This window comes from Microplitis mediator, chromosome 10, assembly GCF_029852145.1.
Source record: "Microplitis mediator isolate UGA2020A chromosome 10, iyMicMedi2.1, whole genome shotgun sequence".
Taxonomy (NCBI): domain Eukaryota; kingdom Metazoa; phylum Arthropoda; class Insecta; order Hymenoptera; family Braconidae; genus Microplitis; species Microplitis mediator.
This window is the reverse complement of record NC_079978.1, coordinates 17,169,290-17,186,346: the sequence shown is the minus strand read 5'-3', so window position 1 is coordinate 17,186,346 and position 17,057 is coordinate 17,169,290. Positions and strand designations below refer to the sequence as shown.

The 17,057-nt window shown below is 31.7% G+C and overlaps 1 protein-coding gene across 1 annotated transcript in view; it reads right to left on the bottom strand.

Moving 5' to 3' along the window:
• Positions 1–15,148, bottom strand: part of LOC130675681 (5'-3' exoribonuclease 2 homolog) — a 73,484-nt gene extending 58,336 nt beyond the window's left edge. Inside the window, exons 1-2 of the mRNA XM_057481502.1 lie at positions 14,918–15,148; positions 14,412–14,825 (exon numbers count right to left, since the gene is read on the bottom strand). Of these exons, the coding sequence (XP_057337485.1) occupies positions 14,412–14,825; positions 14,918–14,992 (489 nt within the window). The 5' untranslated portion in view covers positions 14,993–15,148. The remainder of the gene's footprint in view (positions 1–14,411; positions 14,826–14,917) is intronic.
• Between the last annotated feature and the right edge of the window lie 1,909 nt (positions 15,149–17,057).

The following is a 17,057-nucleotide window of genomic DNA, read 5'->3' as shown; positions in this document are numbered from 1 at the left end:
AGGAAGCCCCAGAGTTGAATGACGGGGCCATGCCTGGGACATTATTGGGAAGCCCATCTTGGCAAACCTATACTGTCCCATGCCCGGGCCATAACTGGGTAATTAGTCTTGGCCATTCCAATGATTACCCAGGCTTGGGCCAAGACTGAATAACCTAGCTTTGGCCAAGCCTAGAGTCACCCTAACTTGGGCCAAGTTTGCGTAACCTAACCTCGGCCGTTGGATGGTAACCCTAACATGGGCCAAGTTTGCGTAACCTAACCTCGGCCGTTGGATGGTAACCCTAACATAGGCCAAGACTGGATAACCTAGCCTTGGCCAAGCCTAGAGTCACCCTAACTTGGGCCAAGTTTGTGAAACCTAACCATGGCCGTTGAATGGTAACCCTAACATGGACCAAGACTGAATGACCTAGCCTTGGCCGTTGAGTGGTAAACCTAACACGGGCTTCGACTGAACAACCCATTTTTTATGAAAAGTCATTTTATAATATTTTCTTACATCCAGGTAATTTGTGTTGATTAGATTTGCCAGGAGAAAAGAAATTTATATAATTAAATAAAAATTAAAATTATATGTAAATTATTATGCATATCGGCCGAGAAAAAAAAAACTCACGTTCGTTCAGTACTCGAATCACGGACCTTGTGAAGGCCAGCCCACTACACCCCATGCAGGAGCTGCCAGAGTTGAACGAAGGGGCCCTCCTTGGCTCAGCACTGGGGAACCTAGCTTTGGCACGTCTATATTGGCCCATTCTTGGGTCCAATCATTACCCGAGCTTAGGTCAAGACTAGGTTCCCCTGCCTTGATCATTCAATGGCAAGCCAGATTTGGGCCAAGGTAGGATTATCCAAGTTCGGCTATACCTATAGTTTCCCCATCCTTGGGCCAGAATTGGTTAACCCACGTTTTTTATTAATTATTCAATTAACTCATTATTATGGTTTTTTAAATTAATAATTATTTATTTTTGAATTGAAATAAGTTTTAATCAATAAATATTATAATATTGCGATTAAAATTATTTACAACTAATAATTGAAATATTTTTTAGTTCGTTGTTATTTGCAATCAACAACCGTAATTTTATAAGTTTAGTTATAAAAATTAATTTAAGTAAGAAATAACTCATGAATTTTTATAAAAAATGTTATTTTTAATATTGGTGGTAGAGCAAGACAATTCAACTGGGTTCTTGATAAATAATCAATTAAATTTAATAAATTTTATTTTTAAAAATTATGTAATTATAATAAAAATAATACGAAATTATTATTTTTTTCTTAATCGAAAATATTTATTTAATAGCTCTTTATATTTCATAAAACCAAGTGGTTGTAGTAAAATGAACAAGTACAACATATAAAAGTTTCAGTTCAACATTAGTAGGTTCGTCCAGTAGCTACCGTTCAAACCTAGCGATCAGAAGGACGGCAGTTCGCGCCCAGAGCCCAGCAGAATTTTCACCGAGTTTTTTCACGTCATTTACCTCACTTAAATAGTTTAAACGTTAATGATCACAAACTCTATTAGGATAATAATAATAAAATTTTTTTTAAATTAAATTTATTTGTTTTGTCGATGCATGGGCCAAGTCTGGCAAGCAAGCATGGGCCAGGTCTGGTAAACAAGTATGGCTCAGATCTGGCCACCACGCATGGGCCAGCTTTGGCAATGATGCCTGGGCCAATGGTAACAACCAAGCCTGGCACCCTGTTATCATCCCAGACTTTTACCAAAGCTGGGCCCAAGCGGGTTTACAAGCATGGGCCAGAGATTGACAGCATTGCGCCAAGCGTGGCCCATATCTGGCCCCGTCGTATTTTCCTCTATGGGTAGACTTGTTAAAAAATTTTTCGTTGTCGATGGACTATTTATGCCGATATGTGGCTATATGTCGAACATATCCCTGGTTGGAAGGAACCATTGGCCAAAGCTTGGACCAAGCCTTGGTCCGTCGTCAGTCAATGCTCCTCGACTTAGAGCAAGGCTTGGGTCAAGCCTTGGCTGATCATTGGGCGAGCCATGGTTCAAGCCTTGGATGGTAGCCATGTTCCAAGCCTTGATAAACTAAAATATCAAGCCTCGGCCGAGTCTTGGAAAACGAAAAATTGAGCCTTGGCCAAGGCTTGGGAAACAAAAAATCAAGCCTCGGCCAAACCTCGGGGAGCAAAAATCTAAGGCTCACCCAATGCTCGATCTAAAATATCATTATTCAAATTATTAAATATAATTAAAAAAAAGTTTGATCAGACTTTTATCGACATTACATTGGAGTGTGATTAACTAATCACTGAATTACCGGGAAATAACGAATAAAATTATTTGGGGGCTACCGGGGTTCAAACTGAGATCCTTCTGGTTACTAGGCCAGGATGCTATCCACTGTGCTAAATCTGATGTTCAGATAATCCTGATTTTTTTGCTTATTAATTATTCAAATACAAATTAATTCAGAAATATTAGATCGTAAAGATGAGGTGAAATGTAGTTTTATTTAATGAAGTTAAAATTGTCTGATGAGTAATGACATATATTTATTAATTTGTAATTTTACACTGTAAAAAATCCGGAGTGAATCCGGAGTGAATTCGGAGTGAAATTAAATCCAAATTCACTCCGCATTCACTCCGCCACTCGGAGTTCTGGAGTTTTGAAAAAAATCACTCCGCATGCGGAGTGAATTGGGAGTTTTTTTTTAGCAGAGTAATCTCGGAGTGACGCGGATTTTATTTCACTCCCAATTCACTCCGGTCCGGAGTTTTAATACTTAAATAAATTTATATTAATTTATATTAAACTGCTAAACAATGTGTGTGTGTGTGTGTGTGTGTGTGTGTGTGTGTGTGTGTGTGTGTGTGTGTGTGTGTGTGTGCAAATGTGGGCTTGTGTGTACAATTATGTGCGTGTGAGTGTTTGAATGTGTGCGGGTGTGCAAATGTGTGCGTGCGTGTGTGTGCGAGTGCGCGTGTGTGCCTAAATATGTATGTGCGTATGTGTGCCTAAATATGTATGTGCGTATGTGTGTGCATATCAGCTGATCAATAATGTAATACGCGAATTTTTACTTCGATTTTATTGAGGGGAGTTATATTTTATTAATAACATTTTTAAAACTCCCCTCCGGAGTGAATTTCACTCCGAGGGGAGTGAATAATTAAAAATTCATTCACTCCGCATTCACTCCGGATTTTATCCGCATTCACTCCGCGAATTTTTTACAGTGTACGATTTGATATAAATGAATGAATTAAGAGTAAGATCAAGTAGCTCCACTATATTGTTTATTGAACTTTAACATTTATGTTAACTAAAGTTTTGTACATAGCAATAACAAATTAAATGAAAATTATTGTATATCAAATAATTTTCCTTTTTAGAAAATTTCAACTCTTGATATTAATCGTATACTCGGTGGACCGTTTTGCCCTGGTCTTCTCTATATACATATATATAGATACATGTAAAGTTGATAATTTTAATATTAAATAAAAATTTAAGCTAGGCTGAGGCATTGGCCAATGGTCAGCGGCCACCCGCATGGAAAAGCTATATATTGTTAACAGTATAAAAAACAATATATGGTGAATATGTGATAAATATATAGCGGCAAAAATATCTATATTGAAAAATATATGTTTTTTACATATATTGGATTATATATTTATCATAATATATTTACTTGTATATAATGTTTTGTATTTTTCTATATATATTATCTCATATAATGCTCAATATATTCTTATCATATATGGATAGTATATATACAATTTATAATATAATATAATAAACTTGATATATATATCCATATATTTTGGCTCATATAATTAGTGGTATATGGTCTCTATATAATTGATTATATATGAAAGAATTTATATGATTAAATATATGGTTCGCGGTATATTGGAATTATATTTTTCCAGTATATTGAAACTTATATTTTTCGCAATATATTGAAAATTTTATTTTTTCAATTTCTACACAATTCCACAAAAAAAGTCAAATTTATTATTTTTTCTCCTTCTTTTTATTGACCTTATATTTACTGGCAATAACCTAAGAAAAGTAAAAAAAGTGCCATATATTTTACGATATATTGGAAACCATATATTTTGCAATATATTGGAAAACATATATAAAAAATATAAAAAATACTATATATTAATAAATATACTACTTTCAATATAATATATCAATATAAAAAAGATATATTGAAATATATATGTAAAACATACATAAAAAGTCATATATTGATGAATATATTGATAATATATTCTAGCAATATATTTTTTTTCAATATATTATCATATATTAATACGGCAAAAATATAAATATTATTTAATATATTGTACAATATATCACATTATAATATTCATATATTCTATCATATATGTTTTCACATATAAAGTTTTTTCATGCGGGCAAGGCTCGATTTAACAAAAATCAAACCATAGGGCCTAGGCTTGAACGTTTTCGAGATCCTGGAACTCGAAAACAGCGGAAAGTTTTAGGGCTGGCCTGCAGGGCCAACCGTTGCCTAGATTTTTTTTTCAGATTTTTTGAAATTGCTCAGGAATGATTTGATGAATTGATCCTAAAATCTAATCAGGTGTAGAACTTAATGATACACGTCGATTTCTGCTAGAAACATCTCAAGCTAATATTAAGTTATCGCTTTTGGTTCAACAGTTCTATAAGGATAAAGTAAAAAATGCTATTTTTAAGTAACTCAACAAAAATTTCAAACATCCACATCTTCTAAACTATCCGATCGATTTTGCTCATCTTCGAACTTGATCAAGGTAATTTCTCAATTCCCTTATTGGGCAGTCCTAATAGGAAAATCCCCAAGAGATCCTACAAGGGTACCCCTGTTAAAAAAATCTGTCTATCGGTTGACCCTGCGGGCCAGCCCAGAAACTTCCCGCTGTTTTCGAGCTCCTTGAGCTCGAAAACTTTGTCGTGAATACATTTTCGAGCTCTTCGAGCTCGAAAATACTTTTGTATGCCGTTCTTTTCGAAAAAAATAGTTCCTTACCATTTTTTCTCCAACGATATCTCTCAAACAAATGAACCGATTGTGACGGTTGATGTCGCAATCGACCCGTTTTATTAAGTTCTGAAGCTGATCAAATTTTGAATTCGATTTATCGAGTCGATTTTGAGATATTTCAAAAAAAATAAAAAAAATTTTTTTTTTAATTCTTTCGACAACGGTTTCTCTTGAACGAATGAACCGATTTTGATGGTTGAGGTGGCATTCGACGCGGCTTATAAAGCTCTAGAGCCCAGACGATTTTAGGATCAATCCCTCAAGCACATTAAACGTTATAAAAAAAAAACATTTTTAAAAAAGTTTTATTTTTGGAATGTCTCTGAACGAGCCCTACCGATCAAGCTCAATTTCTTACAGCTTTAAGATATTGACAAGCCGCGTCGAATGCCACCTCAACCATCATAATCGGTTCATTCGTTCAAGAGAAACCGTTGTCGAAAGAATGAAAAAAAAAAATTTTTTTTATTTTTTCTGAAATATCTCAAAAACGACTCGATAAATCGAATTCAAAATTTAATCAGCTTTAGAAATTGATAAAACGCGTCGATTGCCACCTCAACCGTCTCAATCGGTTTATGAGTTTGAGAGATATCGTTGGAGAAAAAATGGTGAAAAACGTTTTTTTTCGAAAACAACAGCATACAAACGTATTTTCGAGCTCGAAGAGCTCGAAAATGTATTCACAATAATGTTTTCGAGGTTCTTGAGCTCGAAAACAGTGGGAAGTTTTGGGGCTGGCCCGCAGGGTCAACTGACAGACCGATTTTTTTTTCCCGGGACGATACAAACGTCTATTAAAATGTTATGAAATTATATAAATTTCTACAGTAATTTTGAAAAATCATACTAGTTTTAATACAATAATGTATAATTACTAGGATGCTCTGTTTGAAACGGACATTTTTTTTTTCGTTCTCCATTAAAAATCTTGTTCTATCCCGGCTAGAATTTCTTCCTGATTTGCCTGAAGTACCATAAGGACCTTATCAGGTTAATGTAAGGTTTGCCTTATTAGGGCAAACCTGACAAGTTCCTTGTCAGGACCTCATCAGGATATCCCTATTCAAAAAAAAAGTTACTTGCCATCGGGTCAACCTGACAAGTTCCTGATCAGGGCCTCATCAGGATATTCCTATTCAAAAAAAAGTTATTTGCCATCGGGTCAACCTGACGAGTTCCTGATCAGGACCTCGTCAGGATATCCTTATTCAAAAAAAAGTTATCTCATCCCTTTAAATATTCCATTTACAGGCTAAAAATTAAACAAAGTACAAAAGAATATTATATAAAAATCATGTCAATCATTGCAGCACAGATTTTTTACTTCTTCATCAGTTATTCTTTGACATCATAATGAATATTATATTTACACTTTCAAAATCACATGTGTATGCCAGCGCAGTGGATAGCATCGAGGACTTTGAATCGGAAGGACGCAGGTTTGAGCCTAGCAGTCATTGGGATTTTTTCATCAATAAAAAATATGTTTACTTCCTCTAATTAATGCTCTCAATACGATAGATAACATTCTCGATCGAATTAAAATTCTCTTATTTTTTTTTTGCAATTTAATATTTTTTTAAAAATAATTACTAATAAGGTAATCCTGATAAGGATTGGATGAGGATATCCTGGTAAGGTCTTGATAAGGCAATCCCGATCAGGACCTCATGGGTCTTAAGCGTTACATCCATATCAGGATCCTCGTCAGGATATCCTGATCGGGACCTTATTTAAAATAAGGTTAACCCGATAAGGACCTCGTCAGGCCCATATGAAAAATTCTAGTCGGGTATATATCAAAACATAAAATTACAAATTAATAAATAAAAAAAATAATAAATAAAAAATATACGTCTATCTAGTATTTCTAGATGAAATTATATTTAAATAATTAACAAACAAAAAACTCTTGATTATCTGAACATCAGATTTAGCACAGTGGATAGCGTCCCGGCCTAGTAACCAGAAGGATCTCAGTTCGAACCCCGGTAGCCCCCGAATAATTTTATTCGTTATTTCCCATTAATTCAGTAATTAGTTAATTACACTCCAATGTAATGTCGACAAAAGTGCGATCAAACTTTTTTTTTAATTATATTCATTAATTTAAATGATAATATTTTAGATAGAGCATTGGATGAGCCTTAGATTTTTTACTCCCCGAGGTTTGGCCGAGGCTTGATTTTTTGTTTCCCAAGCCTTGGCCGAGGATTGAAATTTTGTTTCTCAAGGCTTGGAACATGGACATCATTCAAGGTTTGGACCTGTAACGGGGTAAATTGGGTAATTCTATTGACCAAAATCGTGATTTGTCACTGATGGCCACCTACCTTATCTGCTACCCCAATTGAGCATTCGATTAAGTTTTTCGACTTGTCGATGGGCGCGCTAATTGAAAATACTCTCACACTAGGCCCAATCATAATTAAGTAAGGGAGGAGCTTTCCGATCATTGCCGAAAATAATCGAGCGAAATTAATAAAACTACAAGACAACAAGGGCCTGACGAGGTCCTTATCGGGTTAACCTTATTTTAAATAAGGTCCCGATCAGGATATCCTGACGAGGATCCTGATATGGATGTAACGCTTAAGACCCATGAGGTCCTTATCGGGATTGCCTTATCAGGACCTTACCAGGATATCCTCATCAAATCCTTATCAGGATTACCTTATTAGTAATTATTTTTAAAAAAATATTAAATTGCAAAAAAAAAATAAGAGAATTTTAATTTGATCGAGAATGTTATCTATCGTATTGAGAGCATTAATTAGAGGAAGTAAACATGTTTTTTATTGATGAAAAAATCCCGATGACTGCTGGGCTCGAACCTGCGTCCTTCCGATTCAAAGTCCTCGATGCTATCCACTGCGCTGACATACACATGTGATCTTGAAAGTGTAAATATAATATTTATTATGATGTCAAAGAAAAACTGATGAAGAAGTAAAAAATCTGTGCTGAAATGATTGAGGTGATTTTTATATAATATTCTTTTGTACTTTGTATAATTTTTAGCCTGTAAATGGAATATTTAAAGGGATGGGATAACTTTTTTTTGAATAAGGATATCCTGACGAGGTCCTGATCAGGAACTCGTCAGGTGGATCTGATGGCAAATAACTATTTTTTGAATAAGGATATCCTGATGAGGTCCTGATCAGGAACTCGTCGAGTTGACCCGATGGCAAATAACTTTTTTTTGAACAGGGATATCCTGATGAGGTCCTGATCAGGAACTCGTCGGGTTGACCCGATGGCAAATAACTTTTTTTTGAATAGGGATATCCTGATGAGGGCCTGATCAGGAACTCGTTGGGTTGACCCGATGGCAAATAACTTTTTTTTGAATAGGGATATCCTGATGAGGTCCTGATCAGGAACTCGTCGGGTTGACCCGATGGCAAATAACCTTTTTTTGAATAGGGATATCCTGATGAGGTCCTGACAAGGAACTTGTCAGGTTTGCCCTAATAAGGCAAACCTTATATTAACCTGATAAGGTCCTTATGGTACTTCAGGCAAATCAGGAAGAAATTCTAGTCGGGTCACTAATAATAGGATAAATTAATTATAATTAAGTTAAATAAAATTAAATAAAATCAAATAAACAAAATATAAACGTTTAATGTGTCGTAAAGTAAAACGTGTTCAAGTTTTGAGTATTGGATATAGAGTCAGTGAATAAATTGTTAAGCGGTAAAATAAAATAAATCCTAAAACCGGCTTAACAAAATTGTTGGTAAAAGAAAGGTTAACGTCTATAAGAAATTAGTTGTGGTTAATTGATAGTGATTTTAAAGTGTAGTAATTAATTATATGGAAATTAATTTAAATCAGAAAATAGGTATAATGGAATTTTATGTTCTAAAGTGTGTGAGTGTGGATAGTGTACTTAGGAAATTTATGGATGCGTAAATAAGGTTATATCACGTAGAGGGTCCAGGGGACCGCGTAAATTTGTTGCAAAGAAGTTATATCGCGTAGAGGGTCCAGGGGACCGCGCGGGAAAATGTTAGCCACGTAGAGGGTCTTGTCGACCGCGTGGAAAATAGAGTTAAGTCGAGTGTGTGTATTATAGTCCAGGGGACTCAGTGTGAGTGTGTGTGTGATATAGTCAAAGGTAGTTGACATTAGGTAATAAAGTTTATAAGATTTAAAAAGGTAATAAGGTTTATAAAATAAAGGTTTAAATAAATATTGTCAAGGTTGAATAAATAAAGGTTAAAATTGTTAATTGTGAAATAAATTAATTAATTGTAAATTATCCTTCCTCTTCCTTCTCTTACAAATCAATTTTACACCGACCCTGATGATCTAAGATCCGGCTCTGGGAGGCCATTATTACTTCCAGTGGCGCCCTTTGTAAGGACGACCAGAGTAGCAGCTTAGCCCTGTTATAGACCAGTGCTCACCCAAAGGTTCAGCAAAGGCTTGACTAAGGCTTGCGCCAAGGCTCGGAACTCTGGCATGACGACCGGCCAATGCCTGGTCCGAGCCTTGTCCAATGGTCCCTTCCTACCAGGGTAGCCAGATATACCTATGTATAGTTCTATACAAACCATACAAGACCATACATGTTCTATAAATAGCTATGTAAGCCCCCCTATGATTAGTTTTTCACGCTACATATACTCAAATACACGCTCACGCTCGTACACATACAGATACTGACCCATATACACAGCTTTTATTGTGAATATAATTTTAAATCGGAATTTTCATTATGTACATAATTTTAATTCTCGCATTTACATTATGTACATAATTTTAATTCTACCATTTTCATTATGTACATAATTTTAATTCCGACTTTCCATTATGTACATAATTTTAATTCTTGCATTTTTATTATGTACATAATTTTAATTCTCGAATTTTTATTATGTACATAATTTTAATTCCGAATTTTTATTATGTACATAATTTTAATTCCAAATTTTTATTATGTACATAATTTTCATTCTACCATTTTCATTATGTACATAACTTTAACTCTACCATTTTCATTATGTACATAATTTTAATTCCGCATTTCCATTATGTACATAATTTTAATTCTCGCATTTTCATTATGTACATAATTTTAATTCTGAATTTTTATGATGTACATAATTTTAATTCTCGCATTTCCATTATGTACATAATTTTAATTCTCGCATTTTCATTATGTACATAATTTTAATTCTGAATTTCCATAATGTACATAATTTTAATTCAGAATGCCTGAATATCTAAAAAATTAATATATTATTAGCTCTCATAACTCAAAATCTTCCAATTATTTTTATAGGATAGTATAGTTTAAATTCAACATATTTTTAGTATGAAGATCATAATTTTAATAGAACTCATTACAATTATGTCAGTACATAATAATATATCATGATTAAAATTATCTAAACACATAATGATAATGTAATTCATTTTTATTATGTGGCACCATAATTTTAAATAATCAAAAATATTTATGTCAGAACATAATTATAAATAACCAGATTATTATTATGTCAGGAGATAATAATTATTTTTAATAAAAATTATGCATGATAATAAAATTAATGTGTCGCATTTCAATTATGCCTCGATTAAAATTATTTCAATTTTTTTATGACAATTTATTTTTTCTCTAATTTATTTGTTAACATTAAATAGTAAAACGGCGTGCCATAGAATAATAAATATATTAATTTATTAAAAGAAAATAAATCCGTATTTTTTCCCGCGTAATTTAAATATTATTTGAATGATGTAGATTAGTTGATTTATCTCGATAGCAATAAAAAAGTGTAAAAACTATGAAAAGGCACAAATTCAAGTCAAGATTTATCTAATGATACAAAATTTAATAGCATTAAATTATTTTATTATATGGAATAGACTGATTCAAAAAAATCGACTAATTTTTTTTTTCTTCATTATATCGAAAATATTGTTGGAAATGACGAAAAAAAAATACTGTAAAAGTTAGAGCTCATAATATTAATATAAACAACTGCAGCATCGCGATTTTCTATTTCCCGTTTAAATAACATGGGACAATTTACTTTTTAAGCTTTGGAATTTTGTAGCTCTCGGTGGGACCAATACTTTTGAATGTTCAAGACATATTCTTATGGGAAATTTGATGCTCTACAAAAAAGGTCTCGTATAATTTTTCGATATTTTCATTTCTTCAAAAGTAATTCGAAGTTAAAATTAGATTGACGATAAATTTTTACATTTTTTTAATTTTTTGACGCAACCATCAACTTTATCCGAAAAATTTAGAGGACATATTTTGTAGAGCATTTTATTTCCTACAACTTATCTCAGAGAAAATTTTCGATATTTCAGTTAAGTCGTATGTTATTTGCAATTAACTGAAACTTTTCTTAAATCATCTAAATTTTGTTGCTTAAAATTAATTACATTAAATTTTCAGTTAATTGCGAATAACTTACGACTTATGAGAAATATCGAAAATTTTCTCTGAGATAAGTTGTAGGAAATAAAATGCTCTTCAACAAATGTCCTCTAAAATTTTCGGATAAAGTTGATGGTTGCGTCAAAAAATTTAAAAAATGTGAAAATTTATCGTCAATCTAACTTTAACTTCGAATTACTTTTGAAGAAATAAAAATATCGAAAAATTATAAGAGACTTTCTTTGTAGAGCGTCAAATATCCCATAAGAATATGTCTTGAACATTCAAAAGTATTGGTCCCACCGTGAGCTACTAAATTCCAAAGCTTAAAAAATAAATTTTCCCATGTTATTTAAACGGGAAATAGAAAATTTCGATGCGGCAGTTGTTAATATTAATATTAAGAGCTCAAACTTTCACAGTATTTTTTTTTTTGTCAATTCCAATAATATTTTCGATATAATGAAGAAAAAAAAAATTAGTCGATTTTTTTGAATCAGTCTAATATAGATACGTCGGGAACAAAATTTTCCTTATTTTCTTAATAATATAGATTATAAAATTTGATGTTAATATTCATAGTTCAGCTCCTAATTGATAACAACTGTAATTTTTTTTCGAATTTATATTTTGGCGAAATTGTTCTTTTTTCAATTAATGCTTTAATTTTTTTTAAGTTAATTAATAAAATTTAAATACGATTATGACGGAAGTCATTGAATATTTTTGAAAATTGGGAAGGGGGGGGGGGCTGCTATCTGAGAATATCTTTCACCTTCAATGGCCACACGGAGTAAAAAAGACCCTAGAAAATTTCAAACTACAAATTTCTAATAATAATTCTTATAATTTTAAACTCAAAATATCTCTATAGCTATCATGTTTTTTAAAAAACTACAAGATACATTTTTTGTAAGGAATTTAAAGGGCTACAAAAAAGGTTTCTTGCAATTTTTCAAATAATTCAATATTCACAGAAATATTTTTGAAAAACCAATCATACTTTTCTTCTAACTTTTAAATTTGCCACGAAAAATTTTTTATTTCTAAACTAATAAATTATCTTATTGTTTTACCAATTTCCAGTATCCAAGCAAGATCTCATATAAAATCGCATTGTCATTCCGACTCGTTGTAATTTTTATCTCTTAATTTATAATGATAATCAACTGATGTATCGATATATTAGACTGTACCAAATAAAATTGATATTTTTTTCGATCACATACGAAAATTACTTTGAATGTAACATAAAAAAAAATTGAGTACCAAGCTGGGTTTCAGCTCAATTAAAAAACGCGCGCTCGCTTAAATAAAATTTCCCATTTGAAGAACGGGAAAATATTTTTTTTTAGCCGAAATTTTATAACTCGTTAATGAATTAATAAATTTTAACGACCGTAACATATTTTTGTAGAGAGTTAAATGCTCTAGAAAAAAGGTCTCTTATAATTTTTCGATAAATCTAACTGTTCAGAAGTTATTTAAATTTAAATTCAAATTTACGGTAAATTTCACGTTTTTTTACTTTTCCAGCAAAACTTTTAGTTTTATTGCAAAATTTCACAGGACCCTGGAAACTTCACTGACTTTTTTTTGCAGATTATTATTTTTGCAATCAAAATATGCATTCAATAATTTTTAAATCTTACAGTTCAAAAATTACAAGTTTTACAAATTAATCATTTCAGAAAAAAGCTGAAATTTTCGTAAAAAAGTAACTTTTGAACGGTTAAATTTATCAAAAAATTATAAGAGACCCTTTTTGTCTAGCGTTCGATTCTCTACAAAAATATGTTATGTTCATCCCAATTTACTTATCTATTAACGAGTTATAAAATTTTAAAGTTAAAAAAGAAATTTCCCATGTTATTTAAATGGGAAATTTTATTTACGCGAGCGCGCGTTTTTTAATTGAGTAAGAGCCCAACTTGGTACCCAATTGTTTTTTATATGACATTCAATGTAATTTTCGTATGATTGAACGCAGATTAAATCCGGAGTGAATGCGGAGCGGACTACTGTGGATTTATTTGATCTCCTCAAAGTAAATTTTACTCCAAAGTGGAGTTTATTTTAATATTTAAACTCCAGTTCGCTGTGAAATCAACTCCTAGTGAAAGTTTATTTTAATATTAAAACACCGAATCGAAGTGGATGCAAATTTTAAAAAAATCTAGATCACTCCGAATTCACTACCGATTTTAATTGTACCTTAATAGCGATTTTATCCGAAAGTTGGTAGCACGACTTATAGTTCGCGGATAAAATATCCAAATACAAATTATCCGATAGACAAAACATCTCCGGACTGAATATTCAAGAGACAAAAAATTCGTGACAAAATATCCTGTCGATAAATCTTATTCAGAAAAATATATTTTAAGTGAACAAATAATTAATGGTTTTCGATAAACGGGTACCGTACCATTCCAAGCATATGTGTTGACCTATTTTAATATCACACACTCAAATTTTATGTGAAAATATATTAAACATTCCTGATAAAAGGGTACCGTACTATTTATATTATAAAATATTTTATCTATTGAGTATTTATTCTGGGGATATTTTGTCTATCGAATAATAAGTGGCGGTATCCGAAAATTGATAACAACTTGAAAATTAAATTTACCCGAGATCTGCTGCCGGAATTTCATGACAAATTTACAGCAAAAGTTGAAAAGAAAAATTTTCCATTAATTTTTCGAAAATTTCTACAGTATTTTACTTTTATATTGTAGTCAAAAAACAGATTTATAAAAGTTTACGAATACTTTGCTATCAAATTGAATGGCAATTTGGAATTTAATTTGCTTGAAATTTACTTCCGGAATTTTACGTTAAATTTAAAAGTTAACTTTCGCTAAGCAATCCTGGCTACTAGGGTATATACTGTAAGTTGTAGAATATAAAATATAAATAAATAAAAAAATAACATACAGGTGTAATACAGTTGCTGTCAAAATGATCTTCTTTAGGTTTTTCTGGCGGCAAATACGCGCCTTTTAAAGCCAACTCCGAGCGAATTCGATCCATTTCAATTATTTTTTCATTCGTTTCCTTCGATGCACGAAACCTCCTAGATCTCTGCTGGTTCATTTTAGCTCTTGGCGCCACACCATCAATGGCCATGTACAAGAGTTTTCTTGGTCTCACGATACGGAACAGCCGATCGATGCACTCAAAAATCGCCTCCATCATTTCATCCTCATTTTTAGGAGCTGGTTTGTCCTCAGGATGAGTGCAGGGATGAATGATTCCATTCATATCCAGATACAAATTATCAAATTCAACTCCATTCGGATTTGGCTCCGTTGTATTTATCGGTACTTGAACACCATCCGCATTTATCGGCTATCAAAAATTATATATTTATTGTTAACACAAAAATATGATAAACTGTAAAAATATAACCTATAACCTATTTTTAAAAATATAAATATTACCTTTTGTTCGATGCATTCTATAATTACTGATGGATATTTACGGCTTAACCAACGAAAGAATGCTGGTACTCCCATTTTAACACTTTTATTTAATTATATTTAAATATAATACATAAATTATATTTTATATTTTATATATAAAGTTTTGTAAATAAATGCGATGATGTGTAAACTTGCACAGAAGATGCTTGTGTATTTTTAATAATTTGCATTGGAAACCATAGTCGACGCCATATGTAAAGTGTTTCCATGAAGACAATAGTGGACACGACCAAGTAGGAAAAGTAGAAAATATTTCAGTCGATAGGTTACCGATCAAATAAAAAACCAACTGGTTTTTGAAATTCGCCTGAAGTGACACCTGGTAGCGTAAAGAAAAAACTCACGTAAAATAAATTTGAAATTTATTTAAAAAAAAATTATTTGTATTTTTAAATAGAAATAATTGACGAGTGTCAGTGTAAAGACAAGCGGGAATTTTTAAAATTTTTAAATAAATAAATAAAATATGAATAGAATACAAACTTTTAAAATACGATCTTGAAGTCAGCAGACAATTAACAATTTTCGGTTCTTTTTTTTTTTAACAAATCGAATACAAAAAAAAAAAAACATGCGCTTCTAGCAAATTAAAAAAACTATAGGTGCAATTTTTTAAATATTCTTTAACTTCCCGCTATGAAAATTGAAAATTTTTAAAAAGAAGGAAAAATATTAGTTTCGGTCCGATTTTCGAAAATCGAGTTTTTACACTCGTAGAGGAAATGAGAATTTTTTAAAAATTTTCTCGGAGGGTGGGTTTTTATAATATAAATAAAAAAATCTAAAAAAAAAAAAAAATTACATCATATTAAAGGAAATTTTATGTAGAATAAAGTGAAATGAGGCAGACCGGGATGTTTTGAGTTGACCCTGATTAAAAAAGACGATTTGAAATGATTCAAAACAATTTGAAATGATTTAAAACAATTTGAATCGACTGATATATGGATATACACTTAGCATGGATTAAATGATTTTTCTTAATAAGGGGGGGGGGTCGAACCCAAGCTCTCAACACTCCGATTTCTTCTTTAAAGTACATAAAGTTCCCGACCTGGAACTCTATGACTTAGATGAACCTTCTACCACCACCGTAGAACGGTATAAAATGACGAATTAGAATTTTTGAAAACACAAAATTTCTAGCCCTATGTTAAGGTTTTAAAAAACGCTAAAGACTCTCCATTTTAGGTTTCTAGTATTTGTCTGTGAATTAAATTGAATTGAAAATCGGTTACCGTTACCCCTTAAGATAGGAAGAATTACCACTTTTTTTTTCAGCGTGTATATTAGTGACAACATAAGAAATTTTTAAGTATGGGTGAATAAAAATTAGGGGTATGTGAATCTTGTTCGAACACGGAAAAAAAAGCAGTTGAAAAATTAAAGCAAAAATCTTTAAACATTAAAGCTTAAACTGCCCTAGTAGCAATTTGGTAAAAGACTTGGGCCAGCATGGATCAAGATACTTTAGAAAGATTTTAGATCAAGAATTGTACAATAATTGGTCCAGATTCTTGACCAAGATTATTGGTCAAGACTTGAGCCAGACTGTGCCCAGAATTTGTCAAGAATTTGACCAGAAATCTGGGGCCATCTATTGCTAAACTTTGGAACTATCTCATAGAGTAGAGGTTCTCATTCTACATTAGTTTTATTTACAATACTGTAGTCGAGAAGTGAGTTCTCTGTAGAAAATGAATCTAGTTTTTTTTAAAATACGAGTGACAGCTTATTGAATTCTTCATTAAATTTGACAAGAAATTTTTTTTACAAATAAAAATAGCAATTTTTATAAGTCAAAATCAAATAGAAAAAACGAGAGACTCTGATTATTAGCAATAACTCAAAAATTAATAGAGGAATCGTAAAATTAAAAAAACTATTTTTTAAGAAGAAGCAATTTTCTATAAAATTGTCACAACTTCCGGAATTATATTCCCATTATTCATAATTTTAATTATTCATCTTAATCTATTAAAAAACTTCCGAAATTTTTTAAGTGCTAGAAAATTCTGGTAATCAATTTTTCTAGGCATTACTACAAACTCAATGCGTAATTGTTAAAAAATAATATTTTTAAACTTGTTCACTAGAC